The sequence below is a fragment of the Copidosoma floridanum genome, unplaced genomic scaffold (genome assembly GCF_036245765.1).
Source record: "Copidosoma floridanum isolate Cflo_tuat_1 unplaced genomic scaffold, Cflo_Japanese_pri ptg000001l, whole genome shotgun sequence".
Taxonomy (NCBI): Eukaryota; Metazoa; Arthropoda; class Insecta; order Hymenoptera; family Encyrtidae; genus Copidosoma; species Copidosoma floridanum.
Genome location: NW_028321878.1, coordinates 7,760,404 through 7,782,185, shown reverse-complemented (window position 1 = coordinate 7,782,185; position 21,782 = coordinate 7,760,404). Strand labels below are relative to the sequence as shown.

General features: G+C 32.5%; 1 protein-coding gene across 3 annotated transcripts in view; it reads right to left on the bottom strand.

Moving 5' to 3' along the window:
* LOC106639779 (neprilysin-1) overlaps window positions 1-21,287 on the bottom strand; it is a 66,921-nt gene extending 45,634 nt beyond the window's left edge. Inside the window, exons 1-5 of one of the 3 annotated variants that reach the window (XM_089589673.1) lie at window positions 20,849-21,287; window positions 19,221-19,640; window positions 16,713-16,940; window positions 11,331-11,550; window positions 4,379-4,486 (exon numbers count right to left, since the gene is read on the bottom strand). In XM_089589673.1, the coding sequence (XP_089445799.1) occupies window positions 4,379-4,486; window positions 11,331-11,550; window positions 16,713-16,940; window positions 19,221-19,256 (592 nt within the window). In that variant the 5' untranslated portion in view covers window positions 19,257-19,640; window positions 20,849-21,287. The remainder of the gene's footprint in view (window positions 1-4,378; window positions 4,487-11,330; window positions 11,551-16,712; window positions 16,941-19,220; window positions 19,641-20,848) is intronic. The other 2 variants (XM_089589667.1, XM_089589672.1) reach the window with 2 other exon arrangements.
* Between the last annotated feature and the right edge of the window lie 495 nt (window positions 21,288-21,782).

Here is a 21,782-nt window from a genome sequence, read left to right as displayed (position 1 = left end):
CGACTATTTAAACATAAATTTCTGAAGTGATTGGTTATTGGGCCACTAACCTTATGAGGTAAAGGCAAATAGACAACTCATTCATTTGAAAAAGTTTTTTGAAAATACTAGTTAATATAAATCTCGTCTTCTTTTAATTCAACTTATATATGTATAGATGAAAAAATATACGGTCTTTTAGAATAAAGCTACATACGCTGTATTTCTATGAATCATAGATGTGAAATGGGCAGCAAAACTATTGGCTAAAATAATTTAAAGAAACGTCTTTTTTCCAATTTCACTCGATTGAATAATTCCTAAAATTAACAATGAGTCAGGGTAAGTGAAATATTCCTAATGTATTGGAGTATTAACGTATGACGTAGGTTGTAAAGAAAAATTTTAAATGATTATATTTCGAACTATCGTCGTACATTTAGTGAAGGACATCTAATTGAAAAATATTACTTTCCTGGAGCTAATCTGTAAGAAATGCAGCAACGATAAAAAGCAGATTAAAATTATTGATGTCATCATCATTATTTTCTTTTTAAAATTCTTTAAGTAATACAGTTTTTTGGTGAATTAAAAAAAAAAATTTACATAATTCATTATTTACCGATCGTTCGTACAACCTAAATACCAACAAATTACTTCATTTAATACATTTTATGATAAATAAAAGTTGTCGTAATAACCACATAGATATACGGTTTATGCAAACATCAATAGAAAATAAATTATTAACTGTATGAAATATTTATCAACACAGTAATAAAATATAGATTAAATATATGATTTTACAAAGGTTTTTAGCGCAAGCATAAATTTATTTTACAAATGTTTCCCTGCATCTTTTACATGATACATAACATAGTACTCTATTGATGAAAAAACACTACGAGAAACGCCTATGTTAAAAAATCGTTAATAAAAATAATGGGTTCAATGTGTGGTTATATATTTAATATCAATTTGAAAAAAATTGAATTTGAAAATGTCTCCTTAGAAATACTAAAAAGTAAACATGTTTATAAGTGTGTATTTATAAATAATTTGGAGCTTGGTTGACAGTATTTGAGATCAGTATTTCAATATTCAAATCTAAATACGAGCCCATCTCTGTCTACAGTAATACATACATAGAATTATAGAAAAATTGGCCTATAGTAGTGCTTCAAAACTCTCAAAGGTATTACTATGTACATTTGAATTTATGGTTGAGAAGCATACATGTAACTTCAGACAGCTGAGTGTAATAGATACGTGTTAAATTTCTATTTATATTTTACTTAAATCCATTCACACAAAATAAGATGCTTAACAAATGAATGTTGGTATCAAGCTTTAGAATTAAATTTCAACGTAAGAAAAGTTACCAATTTCAAACAACATTTTTCAATTTTGTTCATCAGATTTGTATTTACCATGTAATTGAGAAGCAATTGGAACTTTAGCACAAACTGAGAATCATTCTGGAACAAAAATCGCCTCGAAGAATAAAATTTTTCGACTTTAGTAAGAGAGTAACTTTTATTAATTTTCGAAAGAGGATTGTCACTCTTACGGGTCATTTTCTAATCTTTTTTTATCGAGAAAAATGATCAAATCTTTTGATACTTGTAGCACTCTTGTTACAATAATAAATTTTCATTCTAAAATTCGGAGTAACTATATTTTTGGTCAACTAAGTTTGGAGAGTAAATGCGAACGAACAAAGTGACCAAATGAAAAACACACTCTGAAGCATTTATCCACTAATTATCGTTACTGACGCAACGACGCCACCTAAAAGCCTAGCAACTTTTTTGCAGTTTTTAGCATGAGTGCTCGTTTGCGTGTGTGTTTCTGTGAGTATACGTAATGCTTCCGAGGCTGACCTGACACTAAAGCTTCGAGCTCCCAATGGTCCAGCAGTTTTTCAACGTCAGACGCTATGACATATCTTCGGAGTACAACATAATTCAGAGATCTGGGGTAAAAATTTGTAGAACCATGTGCCAAAGTTATGTTTTACTTCTAGAGTATACATAATACATTGACATGTGAAATTGTATGATTGATTTAATTATACCTAAGGATTAAGTATTTATGTCAGCTCTGCTATTTATTTTATCAATGAATACTAAAGTATTCAAAATGAAAGACAAACAGTTTTCCAACTTTTGCTATGCGTATTACAAAAAACTAAGTTATCTAGATTACTACTCAGTTCAAACGCTTCAAAAACCATTCAAGTGGTTTCGAAGGACCATCAATCTTCGCATGTTAAAGACTCACCCATACATAAAAGCAATAAGATAGACGTTTGAAAATTCGCTTGTCTCAAATGGATGATGGATTGCCTAACGTCGAATCCGTCACTGACAACATCATTTTATTGTACATCGACCCTGACTTTATTCTTAATATTTTTTACAAAACCACTTTTTCTTTCACCTGATAGTAAAATTTGACTATAAGAAGAAAATTTTAATAATAAACATTTATAAGCTTCACTTAATATTAGAATAGATACAAAAACAATTCAAAGCTACTTTGGTTGCTAGCTTTCTATACATTATGTACATAATTAAAAACTTAAAAATACTAATCTCTCAGAGCAATCTTATTATGAATAGAAATATCTGAAGAAGTGAAATAAGTTTTTATGGTAAATATTTAAAATAGTCATATAAAAATATTTTGTACCTATTTGAAACAATTGTTTGGAAATAATAAATTGTTTTGGAAAGTGTTTGCCTCAAACTACGATGAATAACGTATATCGACAACGGCATTGGCGAACATGAACTATCAAAGATCCTAACCATCAAAGAGGTATGAGTTTGTGTAAAGGTGATACATTGCTGTAGTTTGCTTGCTGTAGTCGTCGCTACCGCAAATAGTTCAAAATTGCCTCAATCTCTCTGAAATATGGTTGTCTATGAATTCCAATACTTCGCAAGATCTTCGAGTTCTTGATAATTTAGATCGACTTTATTCAATCGGTTAAAAATTTGTATAAAAGACTACGTCAAGTGATGATTAATTCATTATCCGTAGTTAAATATTGACTATCTAAAATATCACCAAAACGTATTGTTTTAAATATAGAAACTACCTATCTATAAATTTTGTGTAATAAAATGATTAACTTCCAGTAATAAAAGCTCGCTGGTACGAATATTTTTCTATATATTAGTACTATTTTAGACGAGACTCTCGCGAGCAAAAAGATCCCTTAAACAAGACAACAGCATTCCTTTCGTCCTCTTTAAATATATCGTAGCCACTTTTGCCGGCTTCGGAATCTCTGGTACGCATAGCGGCATGGTTTCCCTGCGTAACCATCGCTTTACGAGGCGCTCTCGTGAGTCCTGTGACATATAGTATGCGCTAAAAACAGTCTCTCCAGCACAGGCGCCGGCACACACTGACAAGGAAATAATGTCGAGGTTACCGTTGAGGCGTGCAGGTATACGATCTACCCTCTCTTTCTCTCCCTTTCTCTCTCTCTCTCTCTCTCTCTCTCTGTCCCTCAAGGGAATATGTCGTTACCCCGTCACTCCTGCTACCTGTGCTGCTGCTCAACCTTTTTATTCGTTAAGCCCCTAAGATGGATCTCTCCGTACACGACGTTTTTATGAATTGTTCTTTCTTTATACTTTTTTATTTTTATGAATTACTCTCGCATATGAAGAGAAATTTTTCTGCCAACACAATATTAACAGTTGTTAAGAAAAAAAAAACAGAGGAAGACCACTATTTATATTTTTTAGTGTGTCTTCTACCTTCTAAATTCCTTTCGCATTTTAAAATTTAACATTTTTTAAAATTTTACTTTTTAATCAAATGTAATATTTATAAATTCAATTTAACTCAAATGATTTGAGTTAAATGTTTTTCTTACTGTCATTATGATACCAGTTTTATTTTAGAAATATTTTTTTTCTGTTACAGAAAACGTTCTATAAGATTTTTTATTTTAAACCCATAAATAGACATTGTTATTCTAACTTGACTTTCATCCGTATGGAAAAAAAAGGTGAATATCATTTGAAAGAGCTAAAAAATAATTGTAGTAACTATTACAACTGTACCCCATTGTTTCTTTTCTCACGTAAATTTATACATTTTTTTACGCAGTTAAAAAAAATACGTGGTAAAAAAAATTTTAATTATCACTGTCAACACTCGTGAATATACAAATCACACATATTAATAATACCAACGTCATGCTCATTATAAAATAATTCTAAAACTGATTTCACTTTCAAAATACGACGAGTTTAATTCCTTTGAAACAAATATGTATCTCTTTCGTGCCTTGCCTTTAAAAGCCCTATTGCAAATCCCACAAAATCTCGTTACCTACACACCTTATACACATACCATTAAAATATAATCTACTCACCTGGTGCAAAGACCACGGGTTTTTCTTTGAATTCAAGGCAGCTGTTATAAAATTGACCAAGCTTTGTGAATGCTCCACCCATTCTTCCCGTTTCGTTTTGCAGTATCCCTGAAACAAACACACAAAGGGTAAGCTCATTATTGATCGGTCGCACAAAGTAAAATAAATTTATTATGTATTTCATTGTAGTATGGACTTAGTTATATTTATTGTATGATAAATTTACATTTTTCTAGTAAAAGTTAAAATTAACGAAAATTTTATGGTCATTCGTGTATGAACTTTAACTTTTTATATGCATTTGGAAACGTTCAACCAAATGAATCTTTAGTTGGTTAAAAAAAAAATTGAAGTAAATTAAGGCTAACGAATGTTATTGTAACTAAAATATTTCCATCCCTTCATTGTAAATCAAGCTGTAAAGTTTAGTTTGATTGTTTCCAATAGGTGTAAAGATTATATTGGTTACGTTTACGTGTATAGATCACGAAATTTTCATTATCTTATGAAATATTTCGTGTACAAAAACCATATGGTGGCAAATAAATTTAAATTTTCTTAAATGTGAATCTGTTCAGTGATGTAGGGATTGAAAAAAGAGATAGAAATTGGGTAGCCATGCATACAGCTTCCAAGTCTCTTCGATCTTCTGATACCGTACCTATACAAACATCTGTGTACTCATACATAAGTCATACACATACCCCGACCTCTATTGGGTATGCGCATTGGACCTTTCATACGGGCTTAAAGATATACGTAAAAAAGAGCAGTGATAGGAATGTTTGCGCATTGCTTTTCATAAAATCAGATGCATCAAAAGCCCTCGTTCTTGCTCAAATATCATGAATTACAAAGGGGTCTTCTTAAATAAGCAGATTGAAATATTGCTCCATGGTTATATTACTTTCGTGCTATGTGGTTGCCAAATCAACAACCGTAGCGTCTTATGCACATACAAGTATCCACACGAATCTTTATAAGCTTGTATTTGTAGAATTTTTCATCAGAATGTTAATAATATTTTAAAATATAAACAAAAAAGTATTTATCTTTCTAGAAGACTTTATAGACACTGTATAATATTTTTCTCAAATTTGGTAAATCGTCAACGACAAACGATCACCTCCATTATTTATGCGACAACAAAAATTCACCCCCCATCTCGGGCTCAACGGCTCAAGATTTTCTCTCGAGCTTCTCTTGACTATAAAACGATCTTGTTTGCGCACATCGTTTGCAAAGTAGCCCGTGAGACGAAGAGACACATCATTCGGCATTTCCCGACGAATCGCCTTTCCTTTTACCCTCTCATCCGCTCAGAAGCGTGCCAAGAAACGACAATCGAGCTATCCAAGTGACTGCTACCGCATGTTGCATCGTACGTTTGCTTGTACTACTCGTGCATGTTGAAGACGCCATAGAGGCTTATTTCTTCGTGTTTTTTTTTCTTTACGGATAACAGGTGGATTGTCTCTTATTTTCCTCGGTAGAGATAACATTTTTCACAAAGGTGCCTATGTAAATGTTATTTTTACATTGTAGAATATCTTTAAGAAAATGCACGAGTAATTAAACTTTAAAAATTATTATATTCTGTAAGCAGTTACTATTGGGAAAGAGCAAAAAAATGGACATTTCCAATGTATTATGTTTGAAAGTCTTAGTTTATAACTTATGCTTTGCAAAAATGATACCACTTCAAATTGTAATCACAAAAGCAATTATATCAACGTTTATTTTAAAATGGCACAAAAAGACACAACTTTTTTATCGGATCTAGAAGGGCTATCAAAAATACTACAGTGCTTTTTTTTCACTTTTACCTACAAACTTTTTTGTATCAAGCTGCCAACATCTGTGCTCACTGGAAGTACAACAACCAGAAAAAACATCATCCAATATGTAAATCGAGAACCTTGAATGTATAGCATAGGTTTTTTTGCATAGACTCTTTTTGTAGCCCAAAAGATAAATAATGCAATATTGGATTCAAATTTTACAAAATAAATAATACAGATATAATAAATTATGTTAGAACGTTTAAATAGTGTAATATTTTTATGTCGTTTGTGCAATGTTTTGTGTTATATTTATTTAATATTTTAATATAATTTTTAAGCAATTTTTATATTGTATAATATATGGGACGATTAAAACCATTCTCCCTCACAATTTTCAACAATATTGTTGTGTTAAAAAAAAAAAATTGGTAACCAATGATTTGGAACGTAACTCAAAACTACTACTTGATGTTTCAAAAATGAATACTAAATGTGTTTTTGATGTAGGATACTTGTTGCTTAAACTGATGTGAGGAAATAACGATGCAGTTGAGAGCATATTGCGAAGTCATATGAATTTTATTTCATACAACTACTTTAAACTGCTTGTATCGTTTTTGGCAGATGTAACAAACTTGATGTTAGTAACACCAAAGTTTCCAAACATAGTAAATGAACATCATTTTGCTTTTAATTCCACAAATGATAATTTATTTGCTTTGTTAAAGCAGCAGTTTACTTTTTTAAAACAAACATTAAAATTACTGTGGTAGTAAAAAAATATATTTTTTCATCATATTAACACAGCTAGCCACCGATGTAGGGTGGAATATATTTATCTCGTAAAACCAAGTGGAGGAAAAATAAAAGAAAAATTTTAAACTTAATAGTTTAAAAAGCTGTACTTGTTTTGCTCGTGTCTTTACTTACGCAAGCACTACTCCCAGTTTCTTAGGATATCAGGAAAAAGTATTAAATACACAAGTGAAATTTATTAATTAGCAAAGGTTTTTTATAATCTGAACTACATGGATAGCCAAACTGTTGTACAGTTGAAAAATTAAAATACGATACTCAAATAAAATTTGATTTACGCTCTTCAAAAATGCATAAGTAGCAAAGTTGCTACTTAAGCTTAAAAATTTAACACCCGCCAAAAGCGCAGGTAGTTTATTCGAAACACACTACCAAGTGCAGTAGACGTATAGAGATAGTATTGATCCCACGCAATGGGGATTACAGCCAGTAAAAACACGATCTGCTTTAATACCAGAAACAGATTTGCTAAAACGTCTTTGTTCTGCAATTGTAAGAAATTATTAATGTATGAAACGTGCAACATCAGAAGGATGGTTTGTATTACGTACATTTTGTACGGCAATTGCTAAGATATTAAGTTTAGCAATGTCGAAGACGTTGTAATATTAGTATTAAATTCATGTTACCGAGATAAATGTGGTATTGGAAAACTGTAAAGAAGAAAAAGGAAGAAATAGGATGTAATTGATAAATAAAACTCAACTAATTCAGTAGATTATGGTACACGGTCGACGAAAAGGAGAAAACTATTTATAGCTCTTTAGAAAACTTTCCCAAGTCAATAATGAATGTAATAAAGATAAATAATAAGGTAAAAGTTTTTTCATAAGCTAATTACATGCTTTTACAACATCGTCCAACCTCATTCACTGTCAAGTGCCTTGATATCTGCTACATGTTAGTGCTCGTGTCGTGTGTCACTTTCATGTTCATCTCTTTCTTTTTTGCTCATGTGATAATGCCAGCAACGTGCTAACACTGGCACTGCCTTATTCGTACAGGCCTCTCACAAAAAAAAAGAAAAAGAGATGATATCTTGATCATATTTTTCTGAACTGTCTTGTGTTTCGAAAACTGATGACTAGCATGATAAACTAAAGTAATGCTGAAAATTTTTATGATCATATGAAGGGCCAGAAATGCATATACTCTCGATATCAAATTAAATTTATGAGCTACTCTCACTTTACCAAATAAATTAAATATGTCACATCCTGAGAAGAAAGATTACTTGTGTCAAATGAATAAATGATGTATGTATAAATAAAGATCTTAGACAAACAAATACCTACCACGTAACATAAAAGATATTTTCATCAATACTTTAAATAACTATCCTTACGTAAAATTTTGTGTATAACAATTAATACGAAATTCATTTTAACAAACCATTTATTCATTAACTATCAATGGTTTTTAAAAAGGTGTTAAGCCAACTTGAATACAACTAATACTTTCAATGATTATTTATAATCCTCAAACGTACAAATATTTTACTTACAATAGATTGTTTGGAGACTAGTATTCTCCAAACAATTTGTTTTCCGTAGGTAATGTTTTTCTGTTGTTCAAATATTAATTGTATTTTAGCTCTGCGAATGAAAATAAAAAAAAGAGGCGTAGCAATCGGGTGTTGAATAATGTATAAAAGAAATCGATGCGAGTTTGGCACTGGCACCACCCTTGCTTCTATCTCCTTTCTTACACATATACCTGTTCGCATATAGACATTGATTCTGGTTGTGTTGGCCTTTTTGAAAAATAAATTTTTTTTTTTTCCTGTGAAATTAGGGTTACATTTTACACGAATAAGATTACGTGAACCTAAAAGTACATTTTAAGTATCTTAATGCTTAATTTCTTATAATATAACTCATAGATCAGCAATTCTTATTTTTATTTTAAGAATCATACATGGACGTGTCTATTACAAAATTTGACTAATGGTATTTTTATGAATAATCAGAGACTAAAATTTGAAGATATGTCTGCCAAGTGATTTTACTTATTGTGCTAAACATTTTTTAAAATTTTTTAATAAAAATTAAGCTTTGTAATTGCAGTTGTAAAAAATATACTTAGACTGTATACTTTTTTTTAGTACAACGGCAAAAAACAATGTCTCAAAATTTTTAAACAAAAAAAATTTACCAACGAAATTCTATTTCACTTATGAGACCCAATATAAACAAAATTATTTAAAAATCAGCAAAAGCCAATGTTTTTTCTCCTTTTTCATGCCTCATCAAAACTTGGGTATTCAACTAATTAAAATACATGATGTTGTGGCTGCTAAAAATCGATTAAAGGGAGTATATCGAGGAGCATCATCAATCTTGCTACCTTTTCAAAGCGTATCTGTATCTGTCGTTTGTATAGATAATCGAAAGCCTTAGGTATAATGTTGGATAATAGATATCTGAAATTTTCTTTCGGTTCATCTGCTGATGACAACGGAATGTTATTCTTTTTTTCATTTTCTTTGTGCAAGGGCTCATTAATTATTTAATATCTCGTATTTTTCTCTTGTAAATGCCGTACAACTTTAAGTTGATTATTTTTCTTAGTTTAAAATAGCAAACTAATAAGATTGTTAACGGCGGTTTGTCATAAAGTCAAGAGATGGATGTGAATTGGGAAAAATTTAATAATAGAAGAATCTGCCGACCCTAGCACACCGTGCACTGTTTGAACGTGACGTTTCAATACTGAGATTTCGGGTTTTATTAAAACTTCAAGATAGAACAGAACGTCTCTATTAGTAATTTTATCAGTCAATTGAATATTTGTGAAAGATTAGCGGAAAATTGAACAAAATATATTTATTATTTCATGTTGTGATAATTTTATGAATAACTATTAAATTATGATTTAGAAGATGTTGTTTTTTGAGAAATACTTCAAAGTGCTTGTTATAAAAAACAGTAAGTAGACCTTTAATTTAATTTAAAAAATAAAAAAAATAAATAAACCACATTTTTCGTAATTTCCAACTTCAATATTTTTTAAGATATAGGAGAAAAAATTGAAAAATATATTGTTGCAGTTTACCTTTATTTACTATTTTTCAGTTGAGACCAATTTATCTCGAATCTGATGTAAGAAACAATATGGAAGATTTCTATTATAATAGTAGAGGAAAAAAAATCACTTTCCAAATAAATTACTCTGTCGTTCATATGGCTTTTATCAAACTTCGAAGAAGTAAACAAAAAACCTTTAAAACTAGATGACTATAAATGATTTACAAATTTAGAGCCTTCTCCTAGTATATACTATTTTTTAATATGTATGACTTGACTAACAACAAGTATCATCATTAATATTATAAATTATAGCAAACAAGCACTAAATACTAACACGCTCCTCGGAATCCTCCATCGGAACTTAAACGAGAGACAAGAATTATAGCTCTGTAGTCGCTATAGTCATAACATTTGCGGACGAGTGATTTATGATATTAAAGTTTTCTCATGCATTAATTCGCTTATGCAAATACATGCATTTTTTTAATTGGCAAGTTGAAATTATTATTTACATTTTCATGAAAAAATAATAAGAGTTCGGAATACATAAAATTTATTACAACAATTTAATGTATTCACGATTAATCATACAGATAATCTTGTGGTATAAAACAAAATCCAAATTTCGTAGGTAAGGATCAAATAGCTTAAGAGCTTAAAAGAATTTACGCCAAGCTCATTAGATTTGCCTTGTCATTCGTGATATACGTTTAAAAGCACTAACTGAGATCGCTTTCCCTACTTAGTTGTTCGAAATTATGTTAAAATACTAGTCAGAGAGAAACTGACAGTGTCACGCGTAAATAGATGAAATATGCTAAGTTTTTTAAAATTTTTAATCAAAGACGATGAGATAAATATTTATAAATATCAAATATTAATAAAAAGTAAAAACTCGTACATAGACTCCAAGTATCTGAAAAACTCGAATTATTTTACTAAAAAATTGCTTTAAAAATAGTGAGATAGTTATACTACTTACTACATAGTTTCGCTATACATTTACTAAAAAATATATTCCATTCCTGCCAGTTTTTAGTAACAATATATACAGTCAGGAATTCTGGATATTTTCACCCCCACATATTATTTTAGTACCATTAATTAAAAAATTTTTTTTCCAGTATGATGCATTTTTTTGTGCGTTCATGACACGAGACTAAGTTTTTGTGTTAAGTACAAATTGTTTGTGTCAAAAATCAATCCACATTATAATATTTGTAAAATACGCTGACACTCACCAACATACATGCACACATACACTATACATACATATAAGTAAATTTGAAGTAAAAACGATAAAAACGAGAAAGATTAACTTACGCTGTATTTGATCGTCGACCTGCTCTTGCAAGGCAGCAAAGCTCGTGGTCGGCTGATAGGGCAGCTGATTGTGAAAATTGCCGCAGGCGAACTGATAAAAGTCCTTGCAGGGATCCACGCCTCGGTGCATTGTGCCGAGCATGTGCTGGGCAGCTTCGTGGCAGGCACGTGATTCACAGATCCCCTCTGGACCGTCACGTTCCCTGATACACGCCTCGTCCTGCAAAAAAACGAAGATGCGTGTCAGTCCGTGGTTCTCCAGTTGTCCGGTGAGCAAGTGTTCAAACTAGGTTGAACAAAAAAAAAAAAAAAACAGGTAAGAAAAAGTTCGGGGATGCTAACTTTTCGCTTGGGTTTTTGCTGTGGCCAGCACTGACGCGTTGGTGTATAAAACCTAAATCCTTTAATGCGCTTGGCTGCCGCATACGCTTTTTTCGTTTTTAACTCGTACTTCGCCTTTTGGGTGATTATGAGCGGGGACGCTTCGTTGAAATGAACGATCATTTGCCTGGCCAAAGGAAAGCCACAGTTCTTACGAGCGACGATACTTTACACTTTACTTTGGGTCGTTAAAGGTAAGTTTGTAAGTCGTAACTGCTTATTTCTTTTATCTTTAACAACTCATTAAAATCAGTTTTTGCGATTCTACTTTTTTCCCGTCAGATAAAGAAAAGATAAAGTAAGTCATGAGTTTTTTGGCATTCACAACCATGACAAGCGTTTCTTTGTAAAAAAATTAATTAAATTTTATCCTTCGTCATCCTTATGATGTCGAAAACGTTTTACTTTTTACGGGAGTGTATTGTAAAAAAAAAAATTTCCAACTACTCTTTTCGCATTTTTGTACAGTTAATCGTATGAAATTTTACAGAGAGACTAATTCCGCATTTGTGAAAATTTTTCAAAATTTTATCAAGTTTCTTATAAAATGTTTTACTTTTAGTAGAATTACGTCAGCAGTATATCTTTAAAAAAGTTGGACAATTTCAGTGGAACTAGACTTTTGATATCAGTAGATGACTCAAACTCGCGAAATTATATAACGAAGTACCTAACTAAATGATTACTCAATTTTTAATCAATGAGAATAAAATGCTCTTCACTAAAAGAATTGCGTTAAAAGCCAACAGTAAAAGTCTGCATGATTTAAAGTAAAAATAATTTCTTTTATTTCAGTAGCACGTTTCTTGGCGTACTGCTGCCTGGTGTTGTTTAATCGATACCCCGAGAACCTTATAATGTACCACGTCTCGATTAAAATCGATTCCAAAGTAACACTTTTTTTCTGCTGGATTGTTATGTTATTAGAAATATCTAAAAAAAGTGAAAGTGAACGACTTAACCCGAGATAATTTCGTAACAAGATTATTCATTAACGTAGTAGAAAAACTTATAATCAAAGTAAAAAATGAAAAACTTGATTCTCCCACTATTGCGAAAAACTTTACGAAACAGTATAGTCGACGTGTGGAATCTTATCTCGTCACGAGAGGTCGACTCCAAGGTGATCAAACATACAGGCGATGTTGAATCAAGAACCAATTTTCAACGTTTCGCTTACTTACCTACTCTCATCCAACGATAAATTTTGATTTACACTTCCAACAGCCACTATCTCTATGAAATAATCAAACGGACTTTGAGACTCGTTCAGCTTTCACACGAAGGCTTGAAAAACTTTGGTCACACTGAATAGGGTTAATTTGCGAGAGATGGGGCTTATAGAAACGAATTTTACAATATAAACGAGATGAAAATAAACAGAGCAGTCTCGGTGATTTTCAATCGTGCAATTTGAAATCGTCTCTTTTATTACTCGACAGCTTCGAAATATAGAGTTATTACGAATAAAATCGCTGACCTACTTTGACTTTTTATTTTATTTTCAATATATTTGGTACCAAATTATACTAGTGGTGAACGTGGTTATAACGAGAGAATGGAATTTTTTAGAAAAAAAATCAGTTATACTTTTTTTAGTGGAGTAAAAATTTAAAAAATTTCGTACAAATGTAGTTTCCACACTCATCAAGACACGAGAAAAATCGAAATCCGCTTAAGATTAAGATCTTTAATCGTATCCTATTGGATAGAAAAAAAGGACATTCTCATCTCTAATGCCAAACTAACCAGCAGCGAATAAACAAAATGCATTTGCAAAGGTTCCCTATGAACGGAAAAAACCAATCCCGCTTATCTGCATGATGAATCGGATAACAACGCTAAACGCGTTACGAGACAGAAAACGTCTGAACTTAACGACCCCTCGCGCGTCAGACGATAATTACAAGCGCCGTTCTCACTCGAAGGTCCAGAGGAAGGCTTGCACAGCAGCTCTTTCGCGGCTGGAGGGCACCAATGAATTGGGAGTCTCAATGGGCGCTCCCAAGAGAACTCACTTCCTGAGCCGGCGTGCGCGGACCCACAACGACTGTCGAGATGAGTGTCAGCGCCAGTCACGTGTCTTGTATCACGAACTAGTCTCTTTCATCTTTCCCTAACTCTCTTTCTTGAAAGTACAATGGAACCTGTTTATCCGTTTGAGGTTGGTAATTAATGATTCTTATCGAGGCACGAAAAAAGATGCGCATTTTAAACAAGAAGTCTGCATTTTCACGTTTACGGGGAGGAAAAGTTTATTTTTGTAATGTTTGACATCTGTCGAATTAAAATTCATAGCGAGATATAAGTCGCAGACAATCTGCAAATGCAAGATGTTTATAATGATGAATATGGTGAATTGAATCTGCTGGTAGTGAATAATGAAAAATTTGTGTCATCTAAACCTTGAGCTTTTACATCTTTGAAGTCATTTGTATGTCAGTGTCAGTAAAAGCAGCTCGTTACTGTCAAGTATCACTTGTACTTTGTAGGAGTATATATTTCATGTCGTTTAATTATTCAGTACACTTTGAAGCAAAGAATATTAGTGAGGGAAAAATAACGTTGTTACGTTATTGCAAATTAAAAATAATAAGAGAAATTCAATTTTTTATTTTTTAAAAGTTCGTACTAAATACATCTTTTTAAAATATTAATAAAATTTATAGACCTTTGATATACTCTAGTTACAATGACCCAATTGGAAGTAATGGTTGCTACATGAAAAAAATAATATAAATCTTATCATATTCGTGATTTTATACAGTCTGACTGAATTCATCATGTCTCAAATGGGATGAAAGTTTACTTGAAAATTCGATAGTTAAACAGACAACTAAAATGAGTGACAAGGCTGCCTTACCATACATAACTAAGCACATGCAAGGATAGACATGGAGGCAAAAGTTCTCAGAGATAGCAATAAGACATTCAAATACAAGAGAAATCCAATTAAAACTAAATCAGAAATCTGACAACGAAAAAAGTAAGAGAATAAACGAGCACAGTGACTTCACCAAAAAGTTAAAAACGTAGGATAATGCATACAGAAAGGTACTTAAAAAAAACGTGAAAAAAAGCCCTTGAAAGAGAGGGATTAATATATAGAATTAGGATTACAGAATTTCAAAGACAAATATACCGACATAAAGATTACTACATCCATAGAGATACCCAAATCCAGAAGCATTGACAATAAGATAGATATGCGAATAAGGGAACACATCCGAAAATATGATAATAGAGTTGAACACAGAGATAAAGACAGAAACATAAATACTTAGCGTTTTAAGGGCAGAGAGAAAAAATACATAGAACAAAGCACTGTGCTGGATATTTAGGAATGGATGTATAACGAGGGTGAAAAATAGAAAGAAATACAAAAACATAAGGATACAGACGTAAAGAAAACCTTTTTAAACCTTAAAGTACATCAAATAGATAGCACGTGACGAATGAACCACATGATAGGATGAAAATTGGAATATTTTAAATTTGTGAAAGAAATTGCAGAGCATCTATTCGACTGAAGAGTTACGCTCGTCGAAGTTTTCGGGAAAAAAGGAAGGCAAGATGAGGCAAAGCTCATTTCCACACCTGAGTCCCCTCCCCCCTCTCAAAGCGCATGATCTGTTAAAAATCCATTGCGCACCGATCAGCGGTGCGCATCAAGCGACGATCACTTTCATGCATCGACGGTCGGCCCTTCGACCCCGAAAGAGGCCGCGCTCGAAGGTCACGGTCGGGGGGGGGGGGGGAATAAGACCCTGACCCGCGCTAAGGTTGCTATCTGCCTCGAAACCTTATCTCCGCGGTAAGGCTTCCCCCTCTCTCTGTTTCCCTGCCGCTGCCGTGTAGCCTAGAGCTCCCTTCCCACCGACACCCCCTGAAAATAGACGCCGAACAAAACGTGAAAGGAGGACCAAGGTATCGAAGCGTTGTGATCACTCGAGTAAATAAAGACGTTGCGTGGCATAAGCAGGGCTGTTACTGTTATGCCAAAGTATAACGAGCTACCAAGCGCGTGCATGACTATGATGCTCAAGTGACGGTATTGACGGACGTGCGAACTTGCGACACAATACTGGACTGTACATGCTCGTGAGCGGCTGTTTTTTACCCCGAGCGCAGCTTCGGTGTTTAGCATTTGTAATGGAATTGTCGCCGATGTTTGCGTATCGCGGGGGTATTTGCTCTAAGAGTCTTTCGTGGGCTTATTTTTCTTTTTGTACGTATCCGCGTTTGGTTATTTTTCGCGTTTTTTGCCCTTGTTGTTATTTTTCTTGTCGAATTACTCCTGATTCGGTCCGTTGAAGCGATAGGAAAGTTATTTTTATTGGCCAACCGTTTGTCAACTGTTGACGTTGGAAACAACTGTAGAACGCGCGGCTATTGAATCTTAAAAGCCGATCGATGTCGGGGAACCGCGAAGGCACAGAGACTGTGGTATTCCTCCTCGTCTGTCTACCAATTCTCTGGTGATGCGGCTCTCTTTGTGTGGTGTATCGATTGTGTAATCCCAACGGCTGGCTTGTACTTCTGTTTATGTTGGATTTTTATGTTTTTCGACGATCGATTTGTTTGTAGGAAGTGATTTCCGGGGAAGAGGCGGGTTTTTGAAAACTTGCAACAATTTGAACTGTTTGTTCAATAAAAGAATGGGATTACAAACATTGAGAAGCTTTCATCTCGTCAAAAAAGTGGTAAAAAAAGGCGTTTCTGAACGAAATTCACGGTTACAGGGTAACTTGTGTTTTTCACATTATGTAATTAAAATTAAAATTTAATTGTTCGCAATGTGTAATTAATTCGTAATTAGTATTATTAATGTTATTATTATTATTATTATTATTATTATTATTATGATTATTATTATTACTTTTGTTACTCATGTTCAACTACCCTGAACCAAAAATTAATACACCCCAGTGACCTTGACAAAACCTTTTTTCAAAATTCGGGGCAAGTATCACAGAGAAGGATCCAATCGATTTTACTTACGAGTGCTGCGCATTCACGCGGCTGCTCTCCCTCCGGCAGAGTCGTAATGAGAAAAAGCACGGGACTGGCGACAAGAAGGATCGTCACGAGTAGCATCGCAAAAGTGAGTAGCGCCTTGTGTACGGCTTGGTTGCGCCGCAGCCAGTAACACGGCATGCAACATATCCAGGTACTGCGTAGATTTCCCCGCTCGATCTGTACCATCGGCTCCTCGAGGCCTTGTCCATCCTGAAACATGTTGAACAATTTTTTTTCGGTCTTTCATTATAACAGTAAATTTTGGAATGATTAAAAGATGCAGTTTTCACTGTTTTACATCATGTACAGACATATTTTGACACAGTAGTCAGGTCAAAATTAGCTGTGATTGAGTGTACATGTACCTCCAGAAATAATATTTGATCATTTTTCTCCATTTATCTTCATTAGAAAAATTTCATATTGTTACTTTTGTCACTATTTTACTTTCGTTCATTGATATAATTTGACACTTTTGGAAAAAACTACTTCATTTTTCATTAGCTTTAAATGCACCACGAGCTTTGATTATTGAATTTGAAATCATACAACCTCCTATTATTGCATTCAATAATTATGCATCAATTAACCATTTCATTACATAACATCAATAAATAGGAACTGATCATTAAAAACACGATCGTTTCTATACAGAATACTTTGAAAGGTAAGCTTTTATAATTGATCTCAGTATACTTCAGTATCAAGTTTTAATATGAACAAGATATGATTTGTCATATTTTATATCTTGACATTAATTTTAGAATATATTAAAAGCTTTAAAAAATATAATTAACAGTTCAATTATAAGTAACGTTGTTAACAGTTCAAGCAAGTTTAAATAAAGAAGAATCGATCAACAAATGAAAACTAAATGAAAATATTGTATTTTACTGAAAAGGCTGAAAAGGCTGTTAATTATTATTTTGCCCATTAAATTTATACGTGCAGACTGTAATACAAATTGTTTGGTAGTTTTCAATATCACTTTGTATGAAACGTGTATTCATGATGGTGGATTATTACAACAAATAATTCATTTATTTTGTCATAACATGACTCTATTTTTTTTAATAAACCATTAACCAACAGTTTTTCGACTAATGAGCAAGTAACTTTAAGGATTTTGTTATCACTAGCAAACAAAAAATTTAATTAATACAAAAACATAGTTAGAGGCGCCCAACAGTCTGTAACGATCGTCTTAACGATATAGACGTGAGTAATTGTTTAATTTTTTAAAATTATTTACATTACTATTTTATTTGTGACTACTTACTTATAATTAATATTGCATTAATGTAGATATTTGTAAACATTGGCCCTGCAATGTAATTAATGAAATTTGTTGTGTTTTTTCTGTTAATAAAGTGAGCCTGATGAGGTTGGCGTTAAGACCAACGAAACGTTGCTCAAACTAACACCTGACTTTGGAGTTTTTATTCTCACACCTAAATTAGCTCTTACTGATCGTGTGCTTATGCACAAAACCTCAAGAAATCATAAAAACATAGTTAATTGAAAATTATAAAATCAAAATTTCTTCTAACTATTAGAAAACTAATCATGTATAGTATGTGTGTGTGTGTGTGTGTTTGGGTACATTTATTTAAAATAGATATTATTCGAACAACTAGAATACAAGATTCCGATATCAGTATAATTTTGGTTGTAAAAATTCTTGCACGCTACTTATTCTATCTAATTTACTTTTTGCGTAATCTGAATAAGAGCCCGAACATAATTCAGCATTAGGGAGTATCTTGTTTTTCAAAGATTATTTTATTACTGATTTAAAATATATAATTAGCAAGTTTTTATCATGATCTGATCTAGCTAACTTTCAATTTTATCAGAACAAACTTTTCCACATTTTTCTTGTTTTTGATTCAAAATAATATCTGGTTTTAGTTATTTATGTCTTTATAGCTAACTACTCTAGAGATACGACTTTTCATATCTCTGGTTGCGAGTGTAAGAAAGAGTTCAGATTCTCATTAAAAAATATCCCAGTTACGTATCAAGAAAGAAAGTGTCCAACTCACTAGGTATAACCTAAAGAACGGAAAGACTTTTCATTTATATTATCAGCAAACGATGTCATGAAATTGTCAAGCTTCTACTAAAAATATTAAGAAAATGAAAGAAAAAACACAAATTTCAACTACATCTCCTTTATATCTGCAACTACTGATAAATTTACAAGTATGATTTGGATTCTTGTAAGTCCAAGTTTCTAATAATTAACCATAGATTTAGAAAGGCATTGCGGATTTAGAATGGTCATAATAAATGTATAATTTGTTGAAAAATCTAAATAAGAAATGGATAAATGTACTTGAGAATATTGTGAAAAACATTAGAATGGTCATTGATCCATCAGAAAAATGATTACTTAATTATCTTTTATCCATCAGAATAAACTTACTGAATCACTAGTACCATGAACCTATAATCATGTTTATGTAGTAGTCTCGAGCAAAGGCTCACCTCGAACGATTGGCCGGCGCCCTGATCACGCGGCATCGGCTGTTGTTGGTGCTGCTGTCCCTGCTGAGGCACGTTAGTTGCATTGGTCGGCTGTTGTTGTTGTTGCTGTTGCTGCTGCGCTGAAGCAGATGCTGTCTGAACCTGAGAAGCGCACAGGTTTCGTGGGCTCAGTTGCAGCCGGACGCTCTGCTCGCGAGCCGACGGCGAGGAGTTTGAGCTGGTGGTGCCCCTGCGGGCCCCGCGGGCCCCCAGACTCCGACTCACCGTGCACAGAGCCACATTTGCCGGGTCACCCGGAACCGTCACCTGCTGCAGCTGCTGCGGACCGCGCGGCCAACCGAGTTTAATACTTTCGGGTTCTCACTCGTCAATGTTACCGGCCTAGCTGGTACGCCTTTGAGTACACCATTATAGGTGCCACTGGGGAGAAAAATTGTCTTCATGGCTTGTTACGATAATTGCATGAATAAAGTGTTTTTGTGCCTTGTACTTTAAATATTTCGTTTTGTATTTTTTCAGTGAAGTTTTCTTGTATTTTAAGTCAATGATCAAAGTAAGTTTAAATATGTTGGAAATCCCTTATTTCGGGTTTTAATGATTAAATAACTCTGAAATGAGTGACAAAATATTGATAGTTATTGGCAAAAGCCTTGAGTCAAAAACTTTTTTTTTACAACTTTTTGAATGACAAATTACAATTAAAATATGAATTCATGAATTTGTAAGCTGCTAATATTGATCACAAATTTTTATTTTTACAATCTTTTTAAAAGTTTTGCTTGAAAGCTCTTTTTGTGTATTTTATTATGAATTTTTAATTTCTACCCAGCTTGTGTTATAAAAAATTTTCCTAAGAAATTTTCGTTTAGCAAAATTGCAATGAATTTGTATCATGAACGCTACAATAATCAAGAGAATTGTGTCATCATTTTTTGAGAAATAAAATTTTGTTCTCATTAGAATGAAAAAAAAAACTTTCTGTTATTATAACTTACAATTTTTTAAATCAATCAATATTGACATTAGTTTATTAATATTTCATAGAATAAAAATTACATTGAATTCATAAATTGTACTACTTTGTAACTTATTTATGATTATTACCTCGTACTACTATCACAAGAAATTAATTCAAACAATAAACGATTTGCATAAATCTTTTTTGCAACATATTTGTATATTACTTATACAATAAAATCTAATTAAACTATTCTCTGATTTAATTCGGTTTCAACTCTTTTTTTAATTAAAATCAGGTAATCAAGTAAATATAATAATTAAAAATTTTCATTTATTTGTCAAATTCAAGGTTTATTTGAAATTTTTAATCGGTCGAGCAAACTGTATTTGTATAATTATTATAAAAAATGTTAGGAGTACGTATCGTTGTGATGTCAGCTAGTGAAAATATAAAATAAACGAGACTCCTAAATAATTTTTTAGATCTACTCTTATGAAAATACCATTGCGATGAAATAGTGAAATCTCTAGATTTTCTCTTGAAAAAATCTGTTCGAAGATTTATTTTCTTTTTTTTATGCACTTGTTTCTCGTGAGGTCTTATTAAAAAAAAAAAAAAAAAAGCCAAACAACTGTATACGTTAAATGTACTTATTTTGATTTGTTACCTTTAAATTATTTAATTGAAACAAGCCCTTACTAATTTGAAATCTATCCATTTTAATTGCGCGATCAGTGCCATATGCAAATAGTTTTACACTAAGTTTAAAATTTAAATATACTGAGGGCTTACTGTGTGTAAGGATAAAAATATACTGTTCAAGGTCTTCAAATCTCTCAAAATCTATGCTGATAAATAAGCTGTAATTAATGATAACTGGTAAAATTAACATACATTTGATTGTTTTAAGTATTGTCTTTGAAACTCACTCCTTATAAAGAGCTTAAAACACTTTTAAACTACTGATACTTTTATGAGGAAGAGAGAAGCAGTTTTAATGGTCATCACATGAAAATAACATAGAAAAGATTTAAAACTAAAAAATCGCGCTACAGTAACACGAAACTACCTTTATCTGTAATCATCGATAAACGCGACCGTGTCTGTGTGACGCACAGCGGACTACTGAGCTTGCAACATAACGAAAGTATCTTAGCTCGTCAGCGAAGGGAGACAGGGAGAGCTCCATCCCTCTCCGGGGTAACTCCAATATACCGACGCCACCACCACCACAATCACCACCGCCACCCATCGGTGCTGACTGTAAGCGTCAGCTCGTTCTTCCGTTTTGCTCTTTATTTACTACTGTCGATGTCGTCTTTACAAAGGTCGTCTTAATGTGCTGTATTTCATTTTGTATGCTGGTATTTTCATTTGATAAACAAATAAAACTGTTTTGTTTTTTGCATGAAAAAAAATTATTTGCCAAAGTATTTTCAAATTATAAGACTCTTGAGTATATCTTTTCTGTTCTAGTATGTATTATAATTACGTAAAAAATATTAATTATAAAATAAATTATAAATAACTCCACGAGTGACTCTTTAAAATACTTGAAGGCAACAAAAATCTGATTATAACTAACTTAAATATTCCTTACG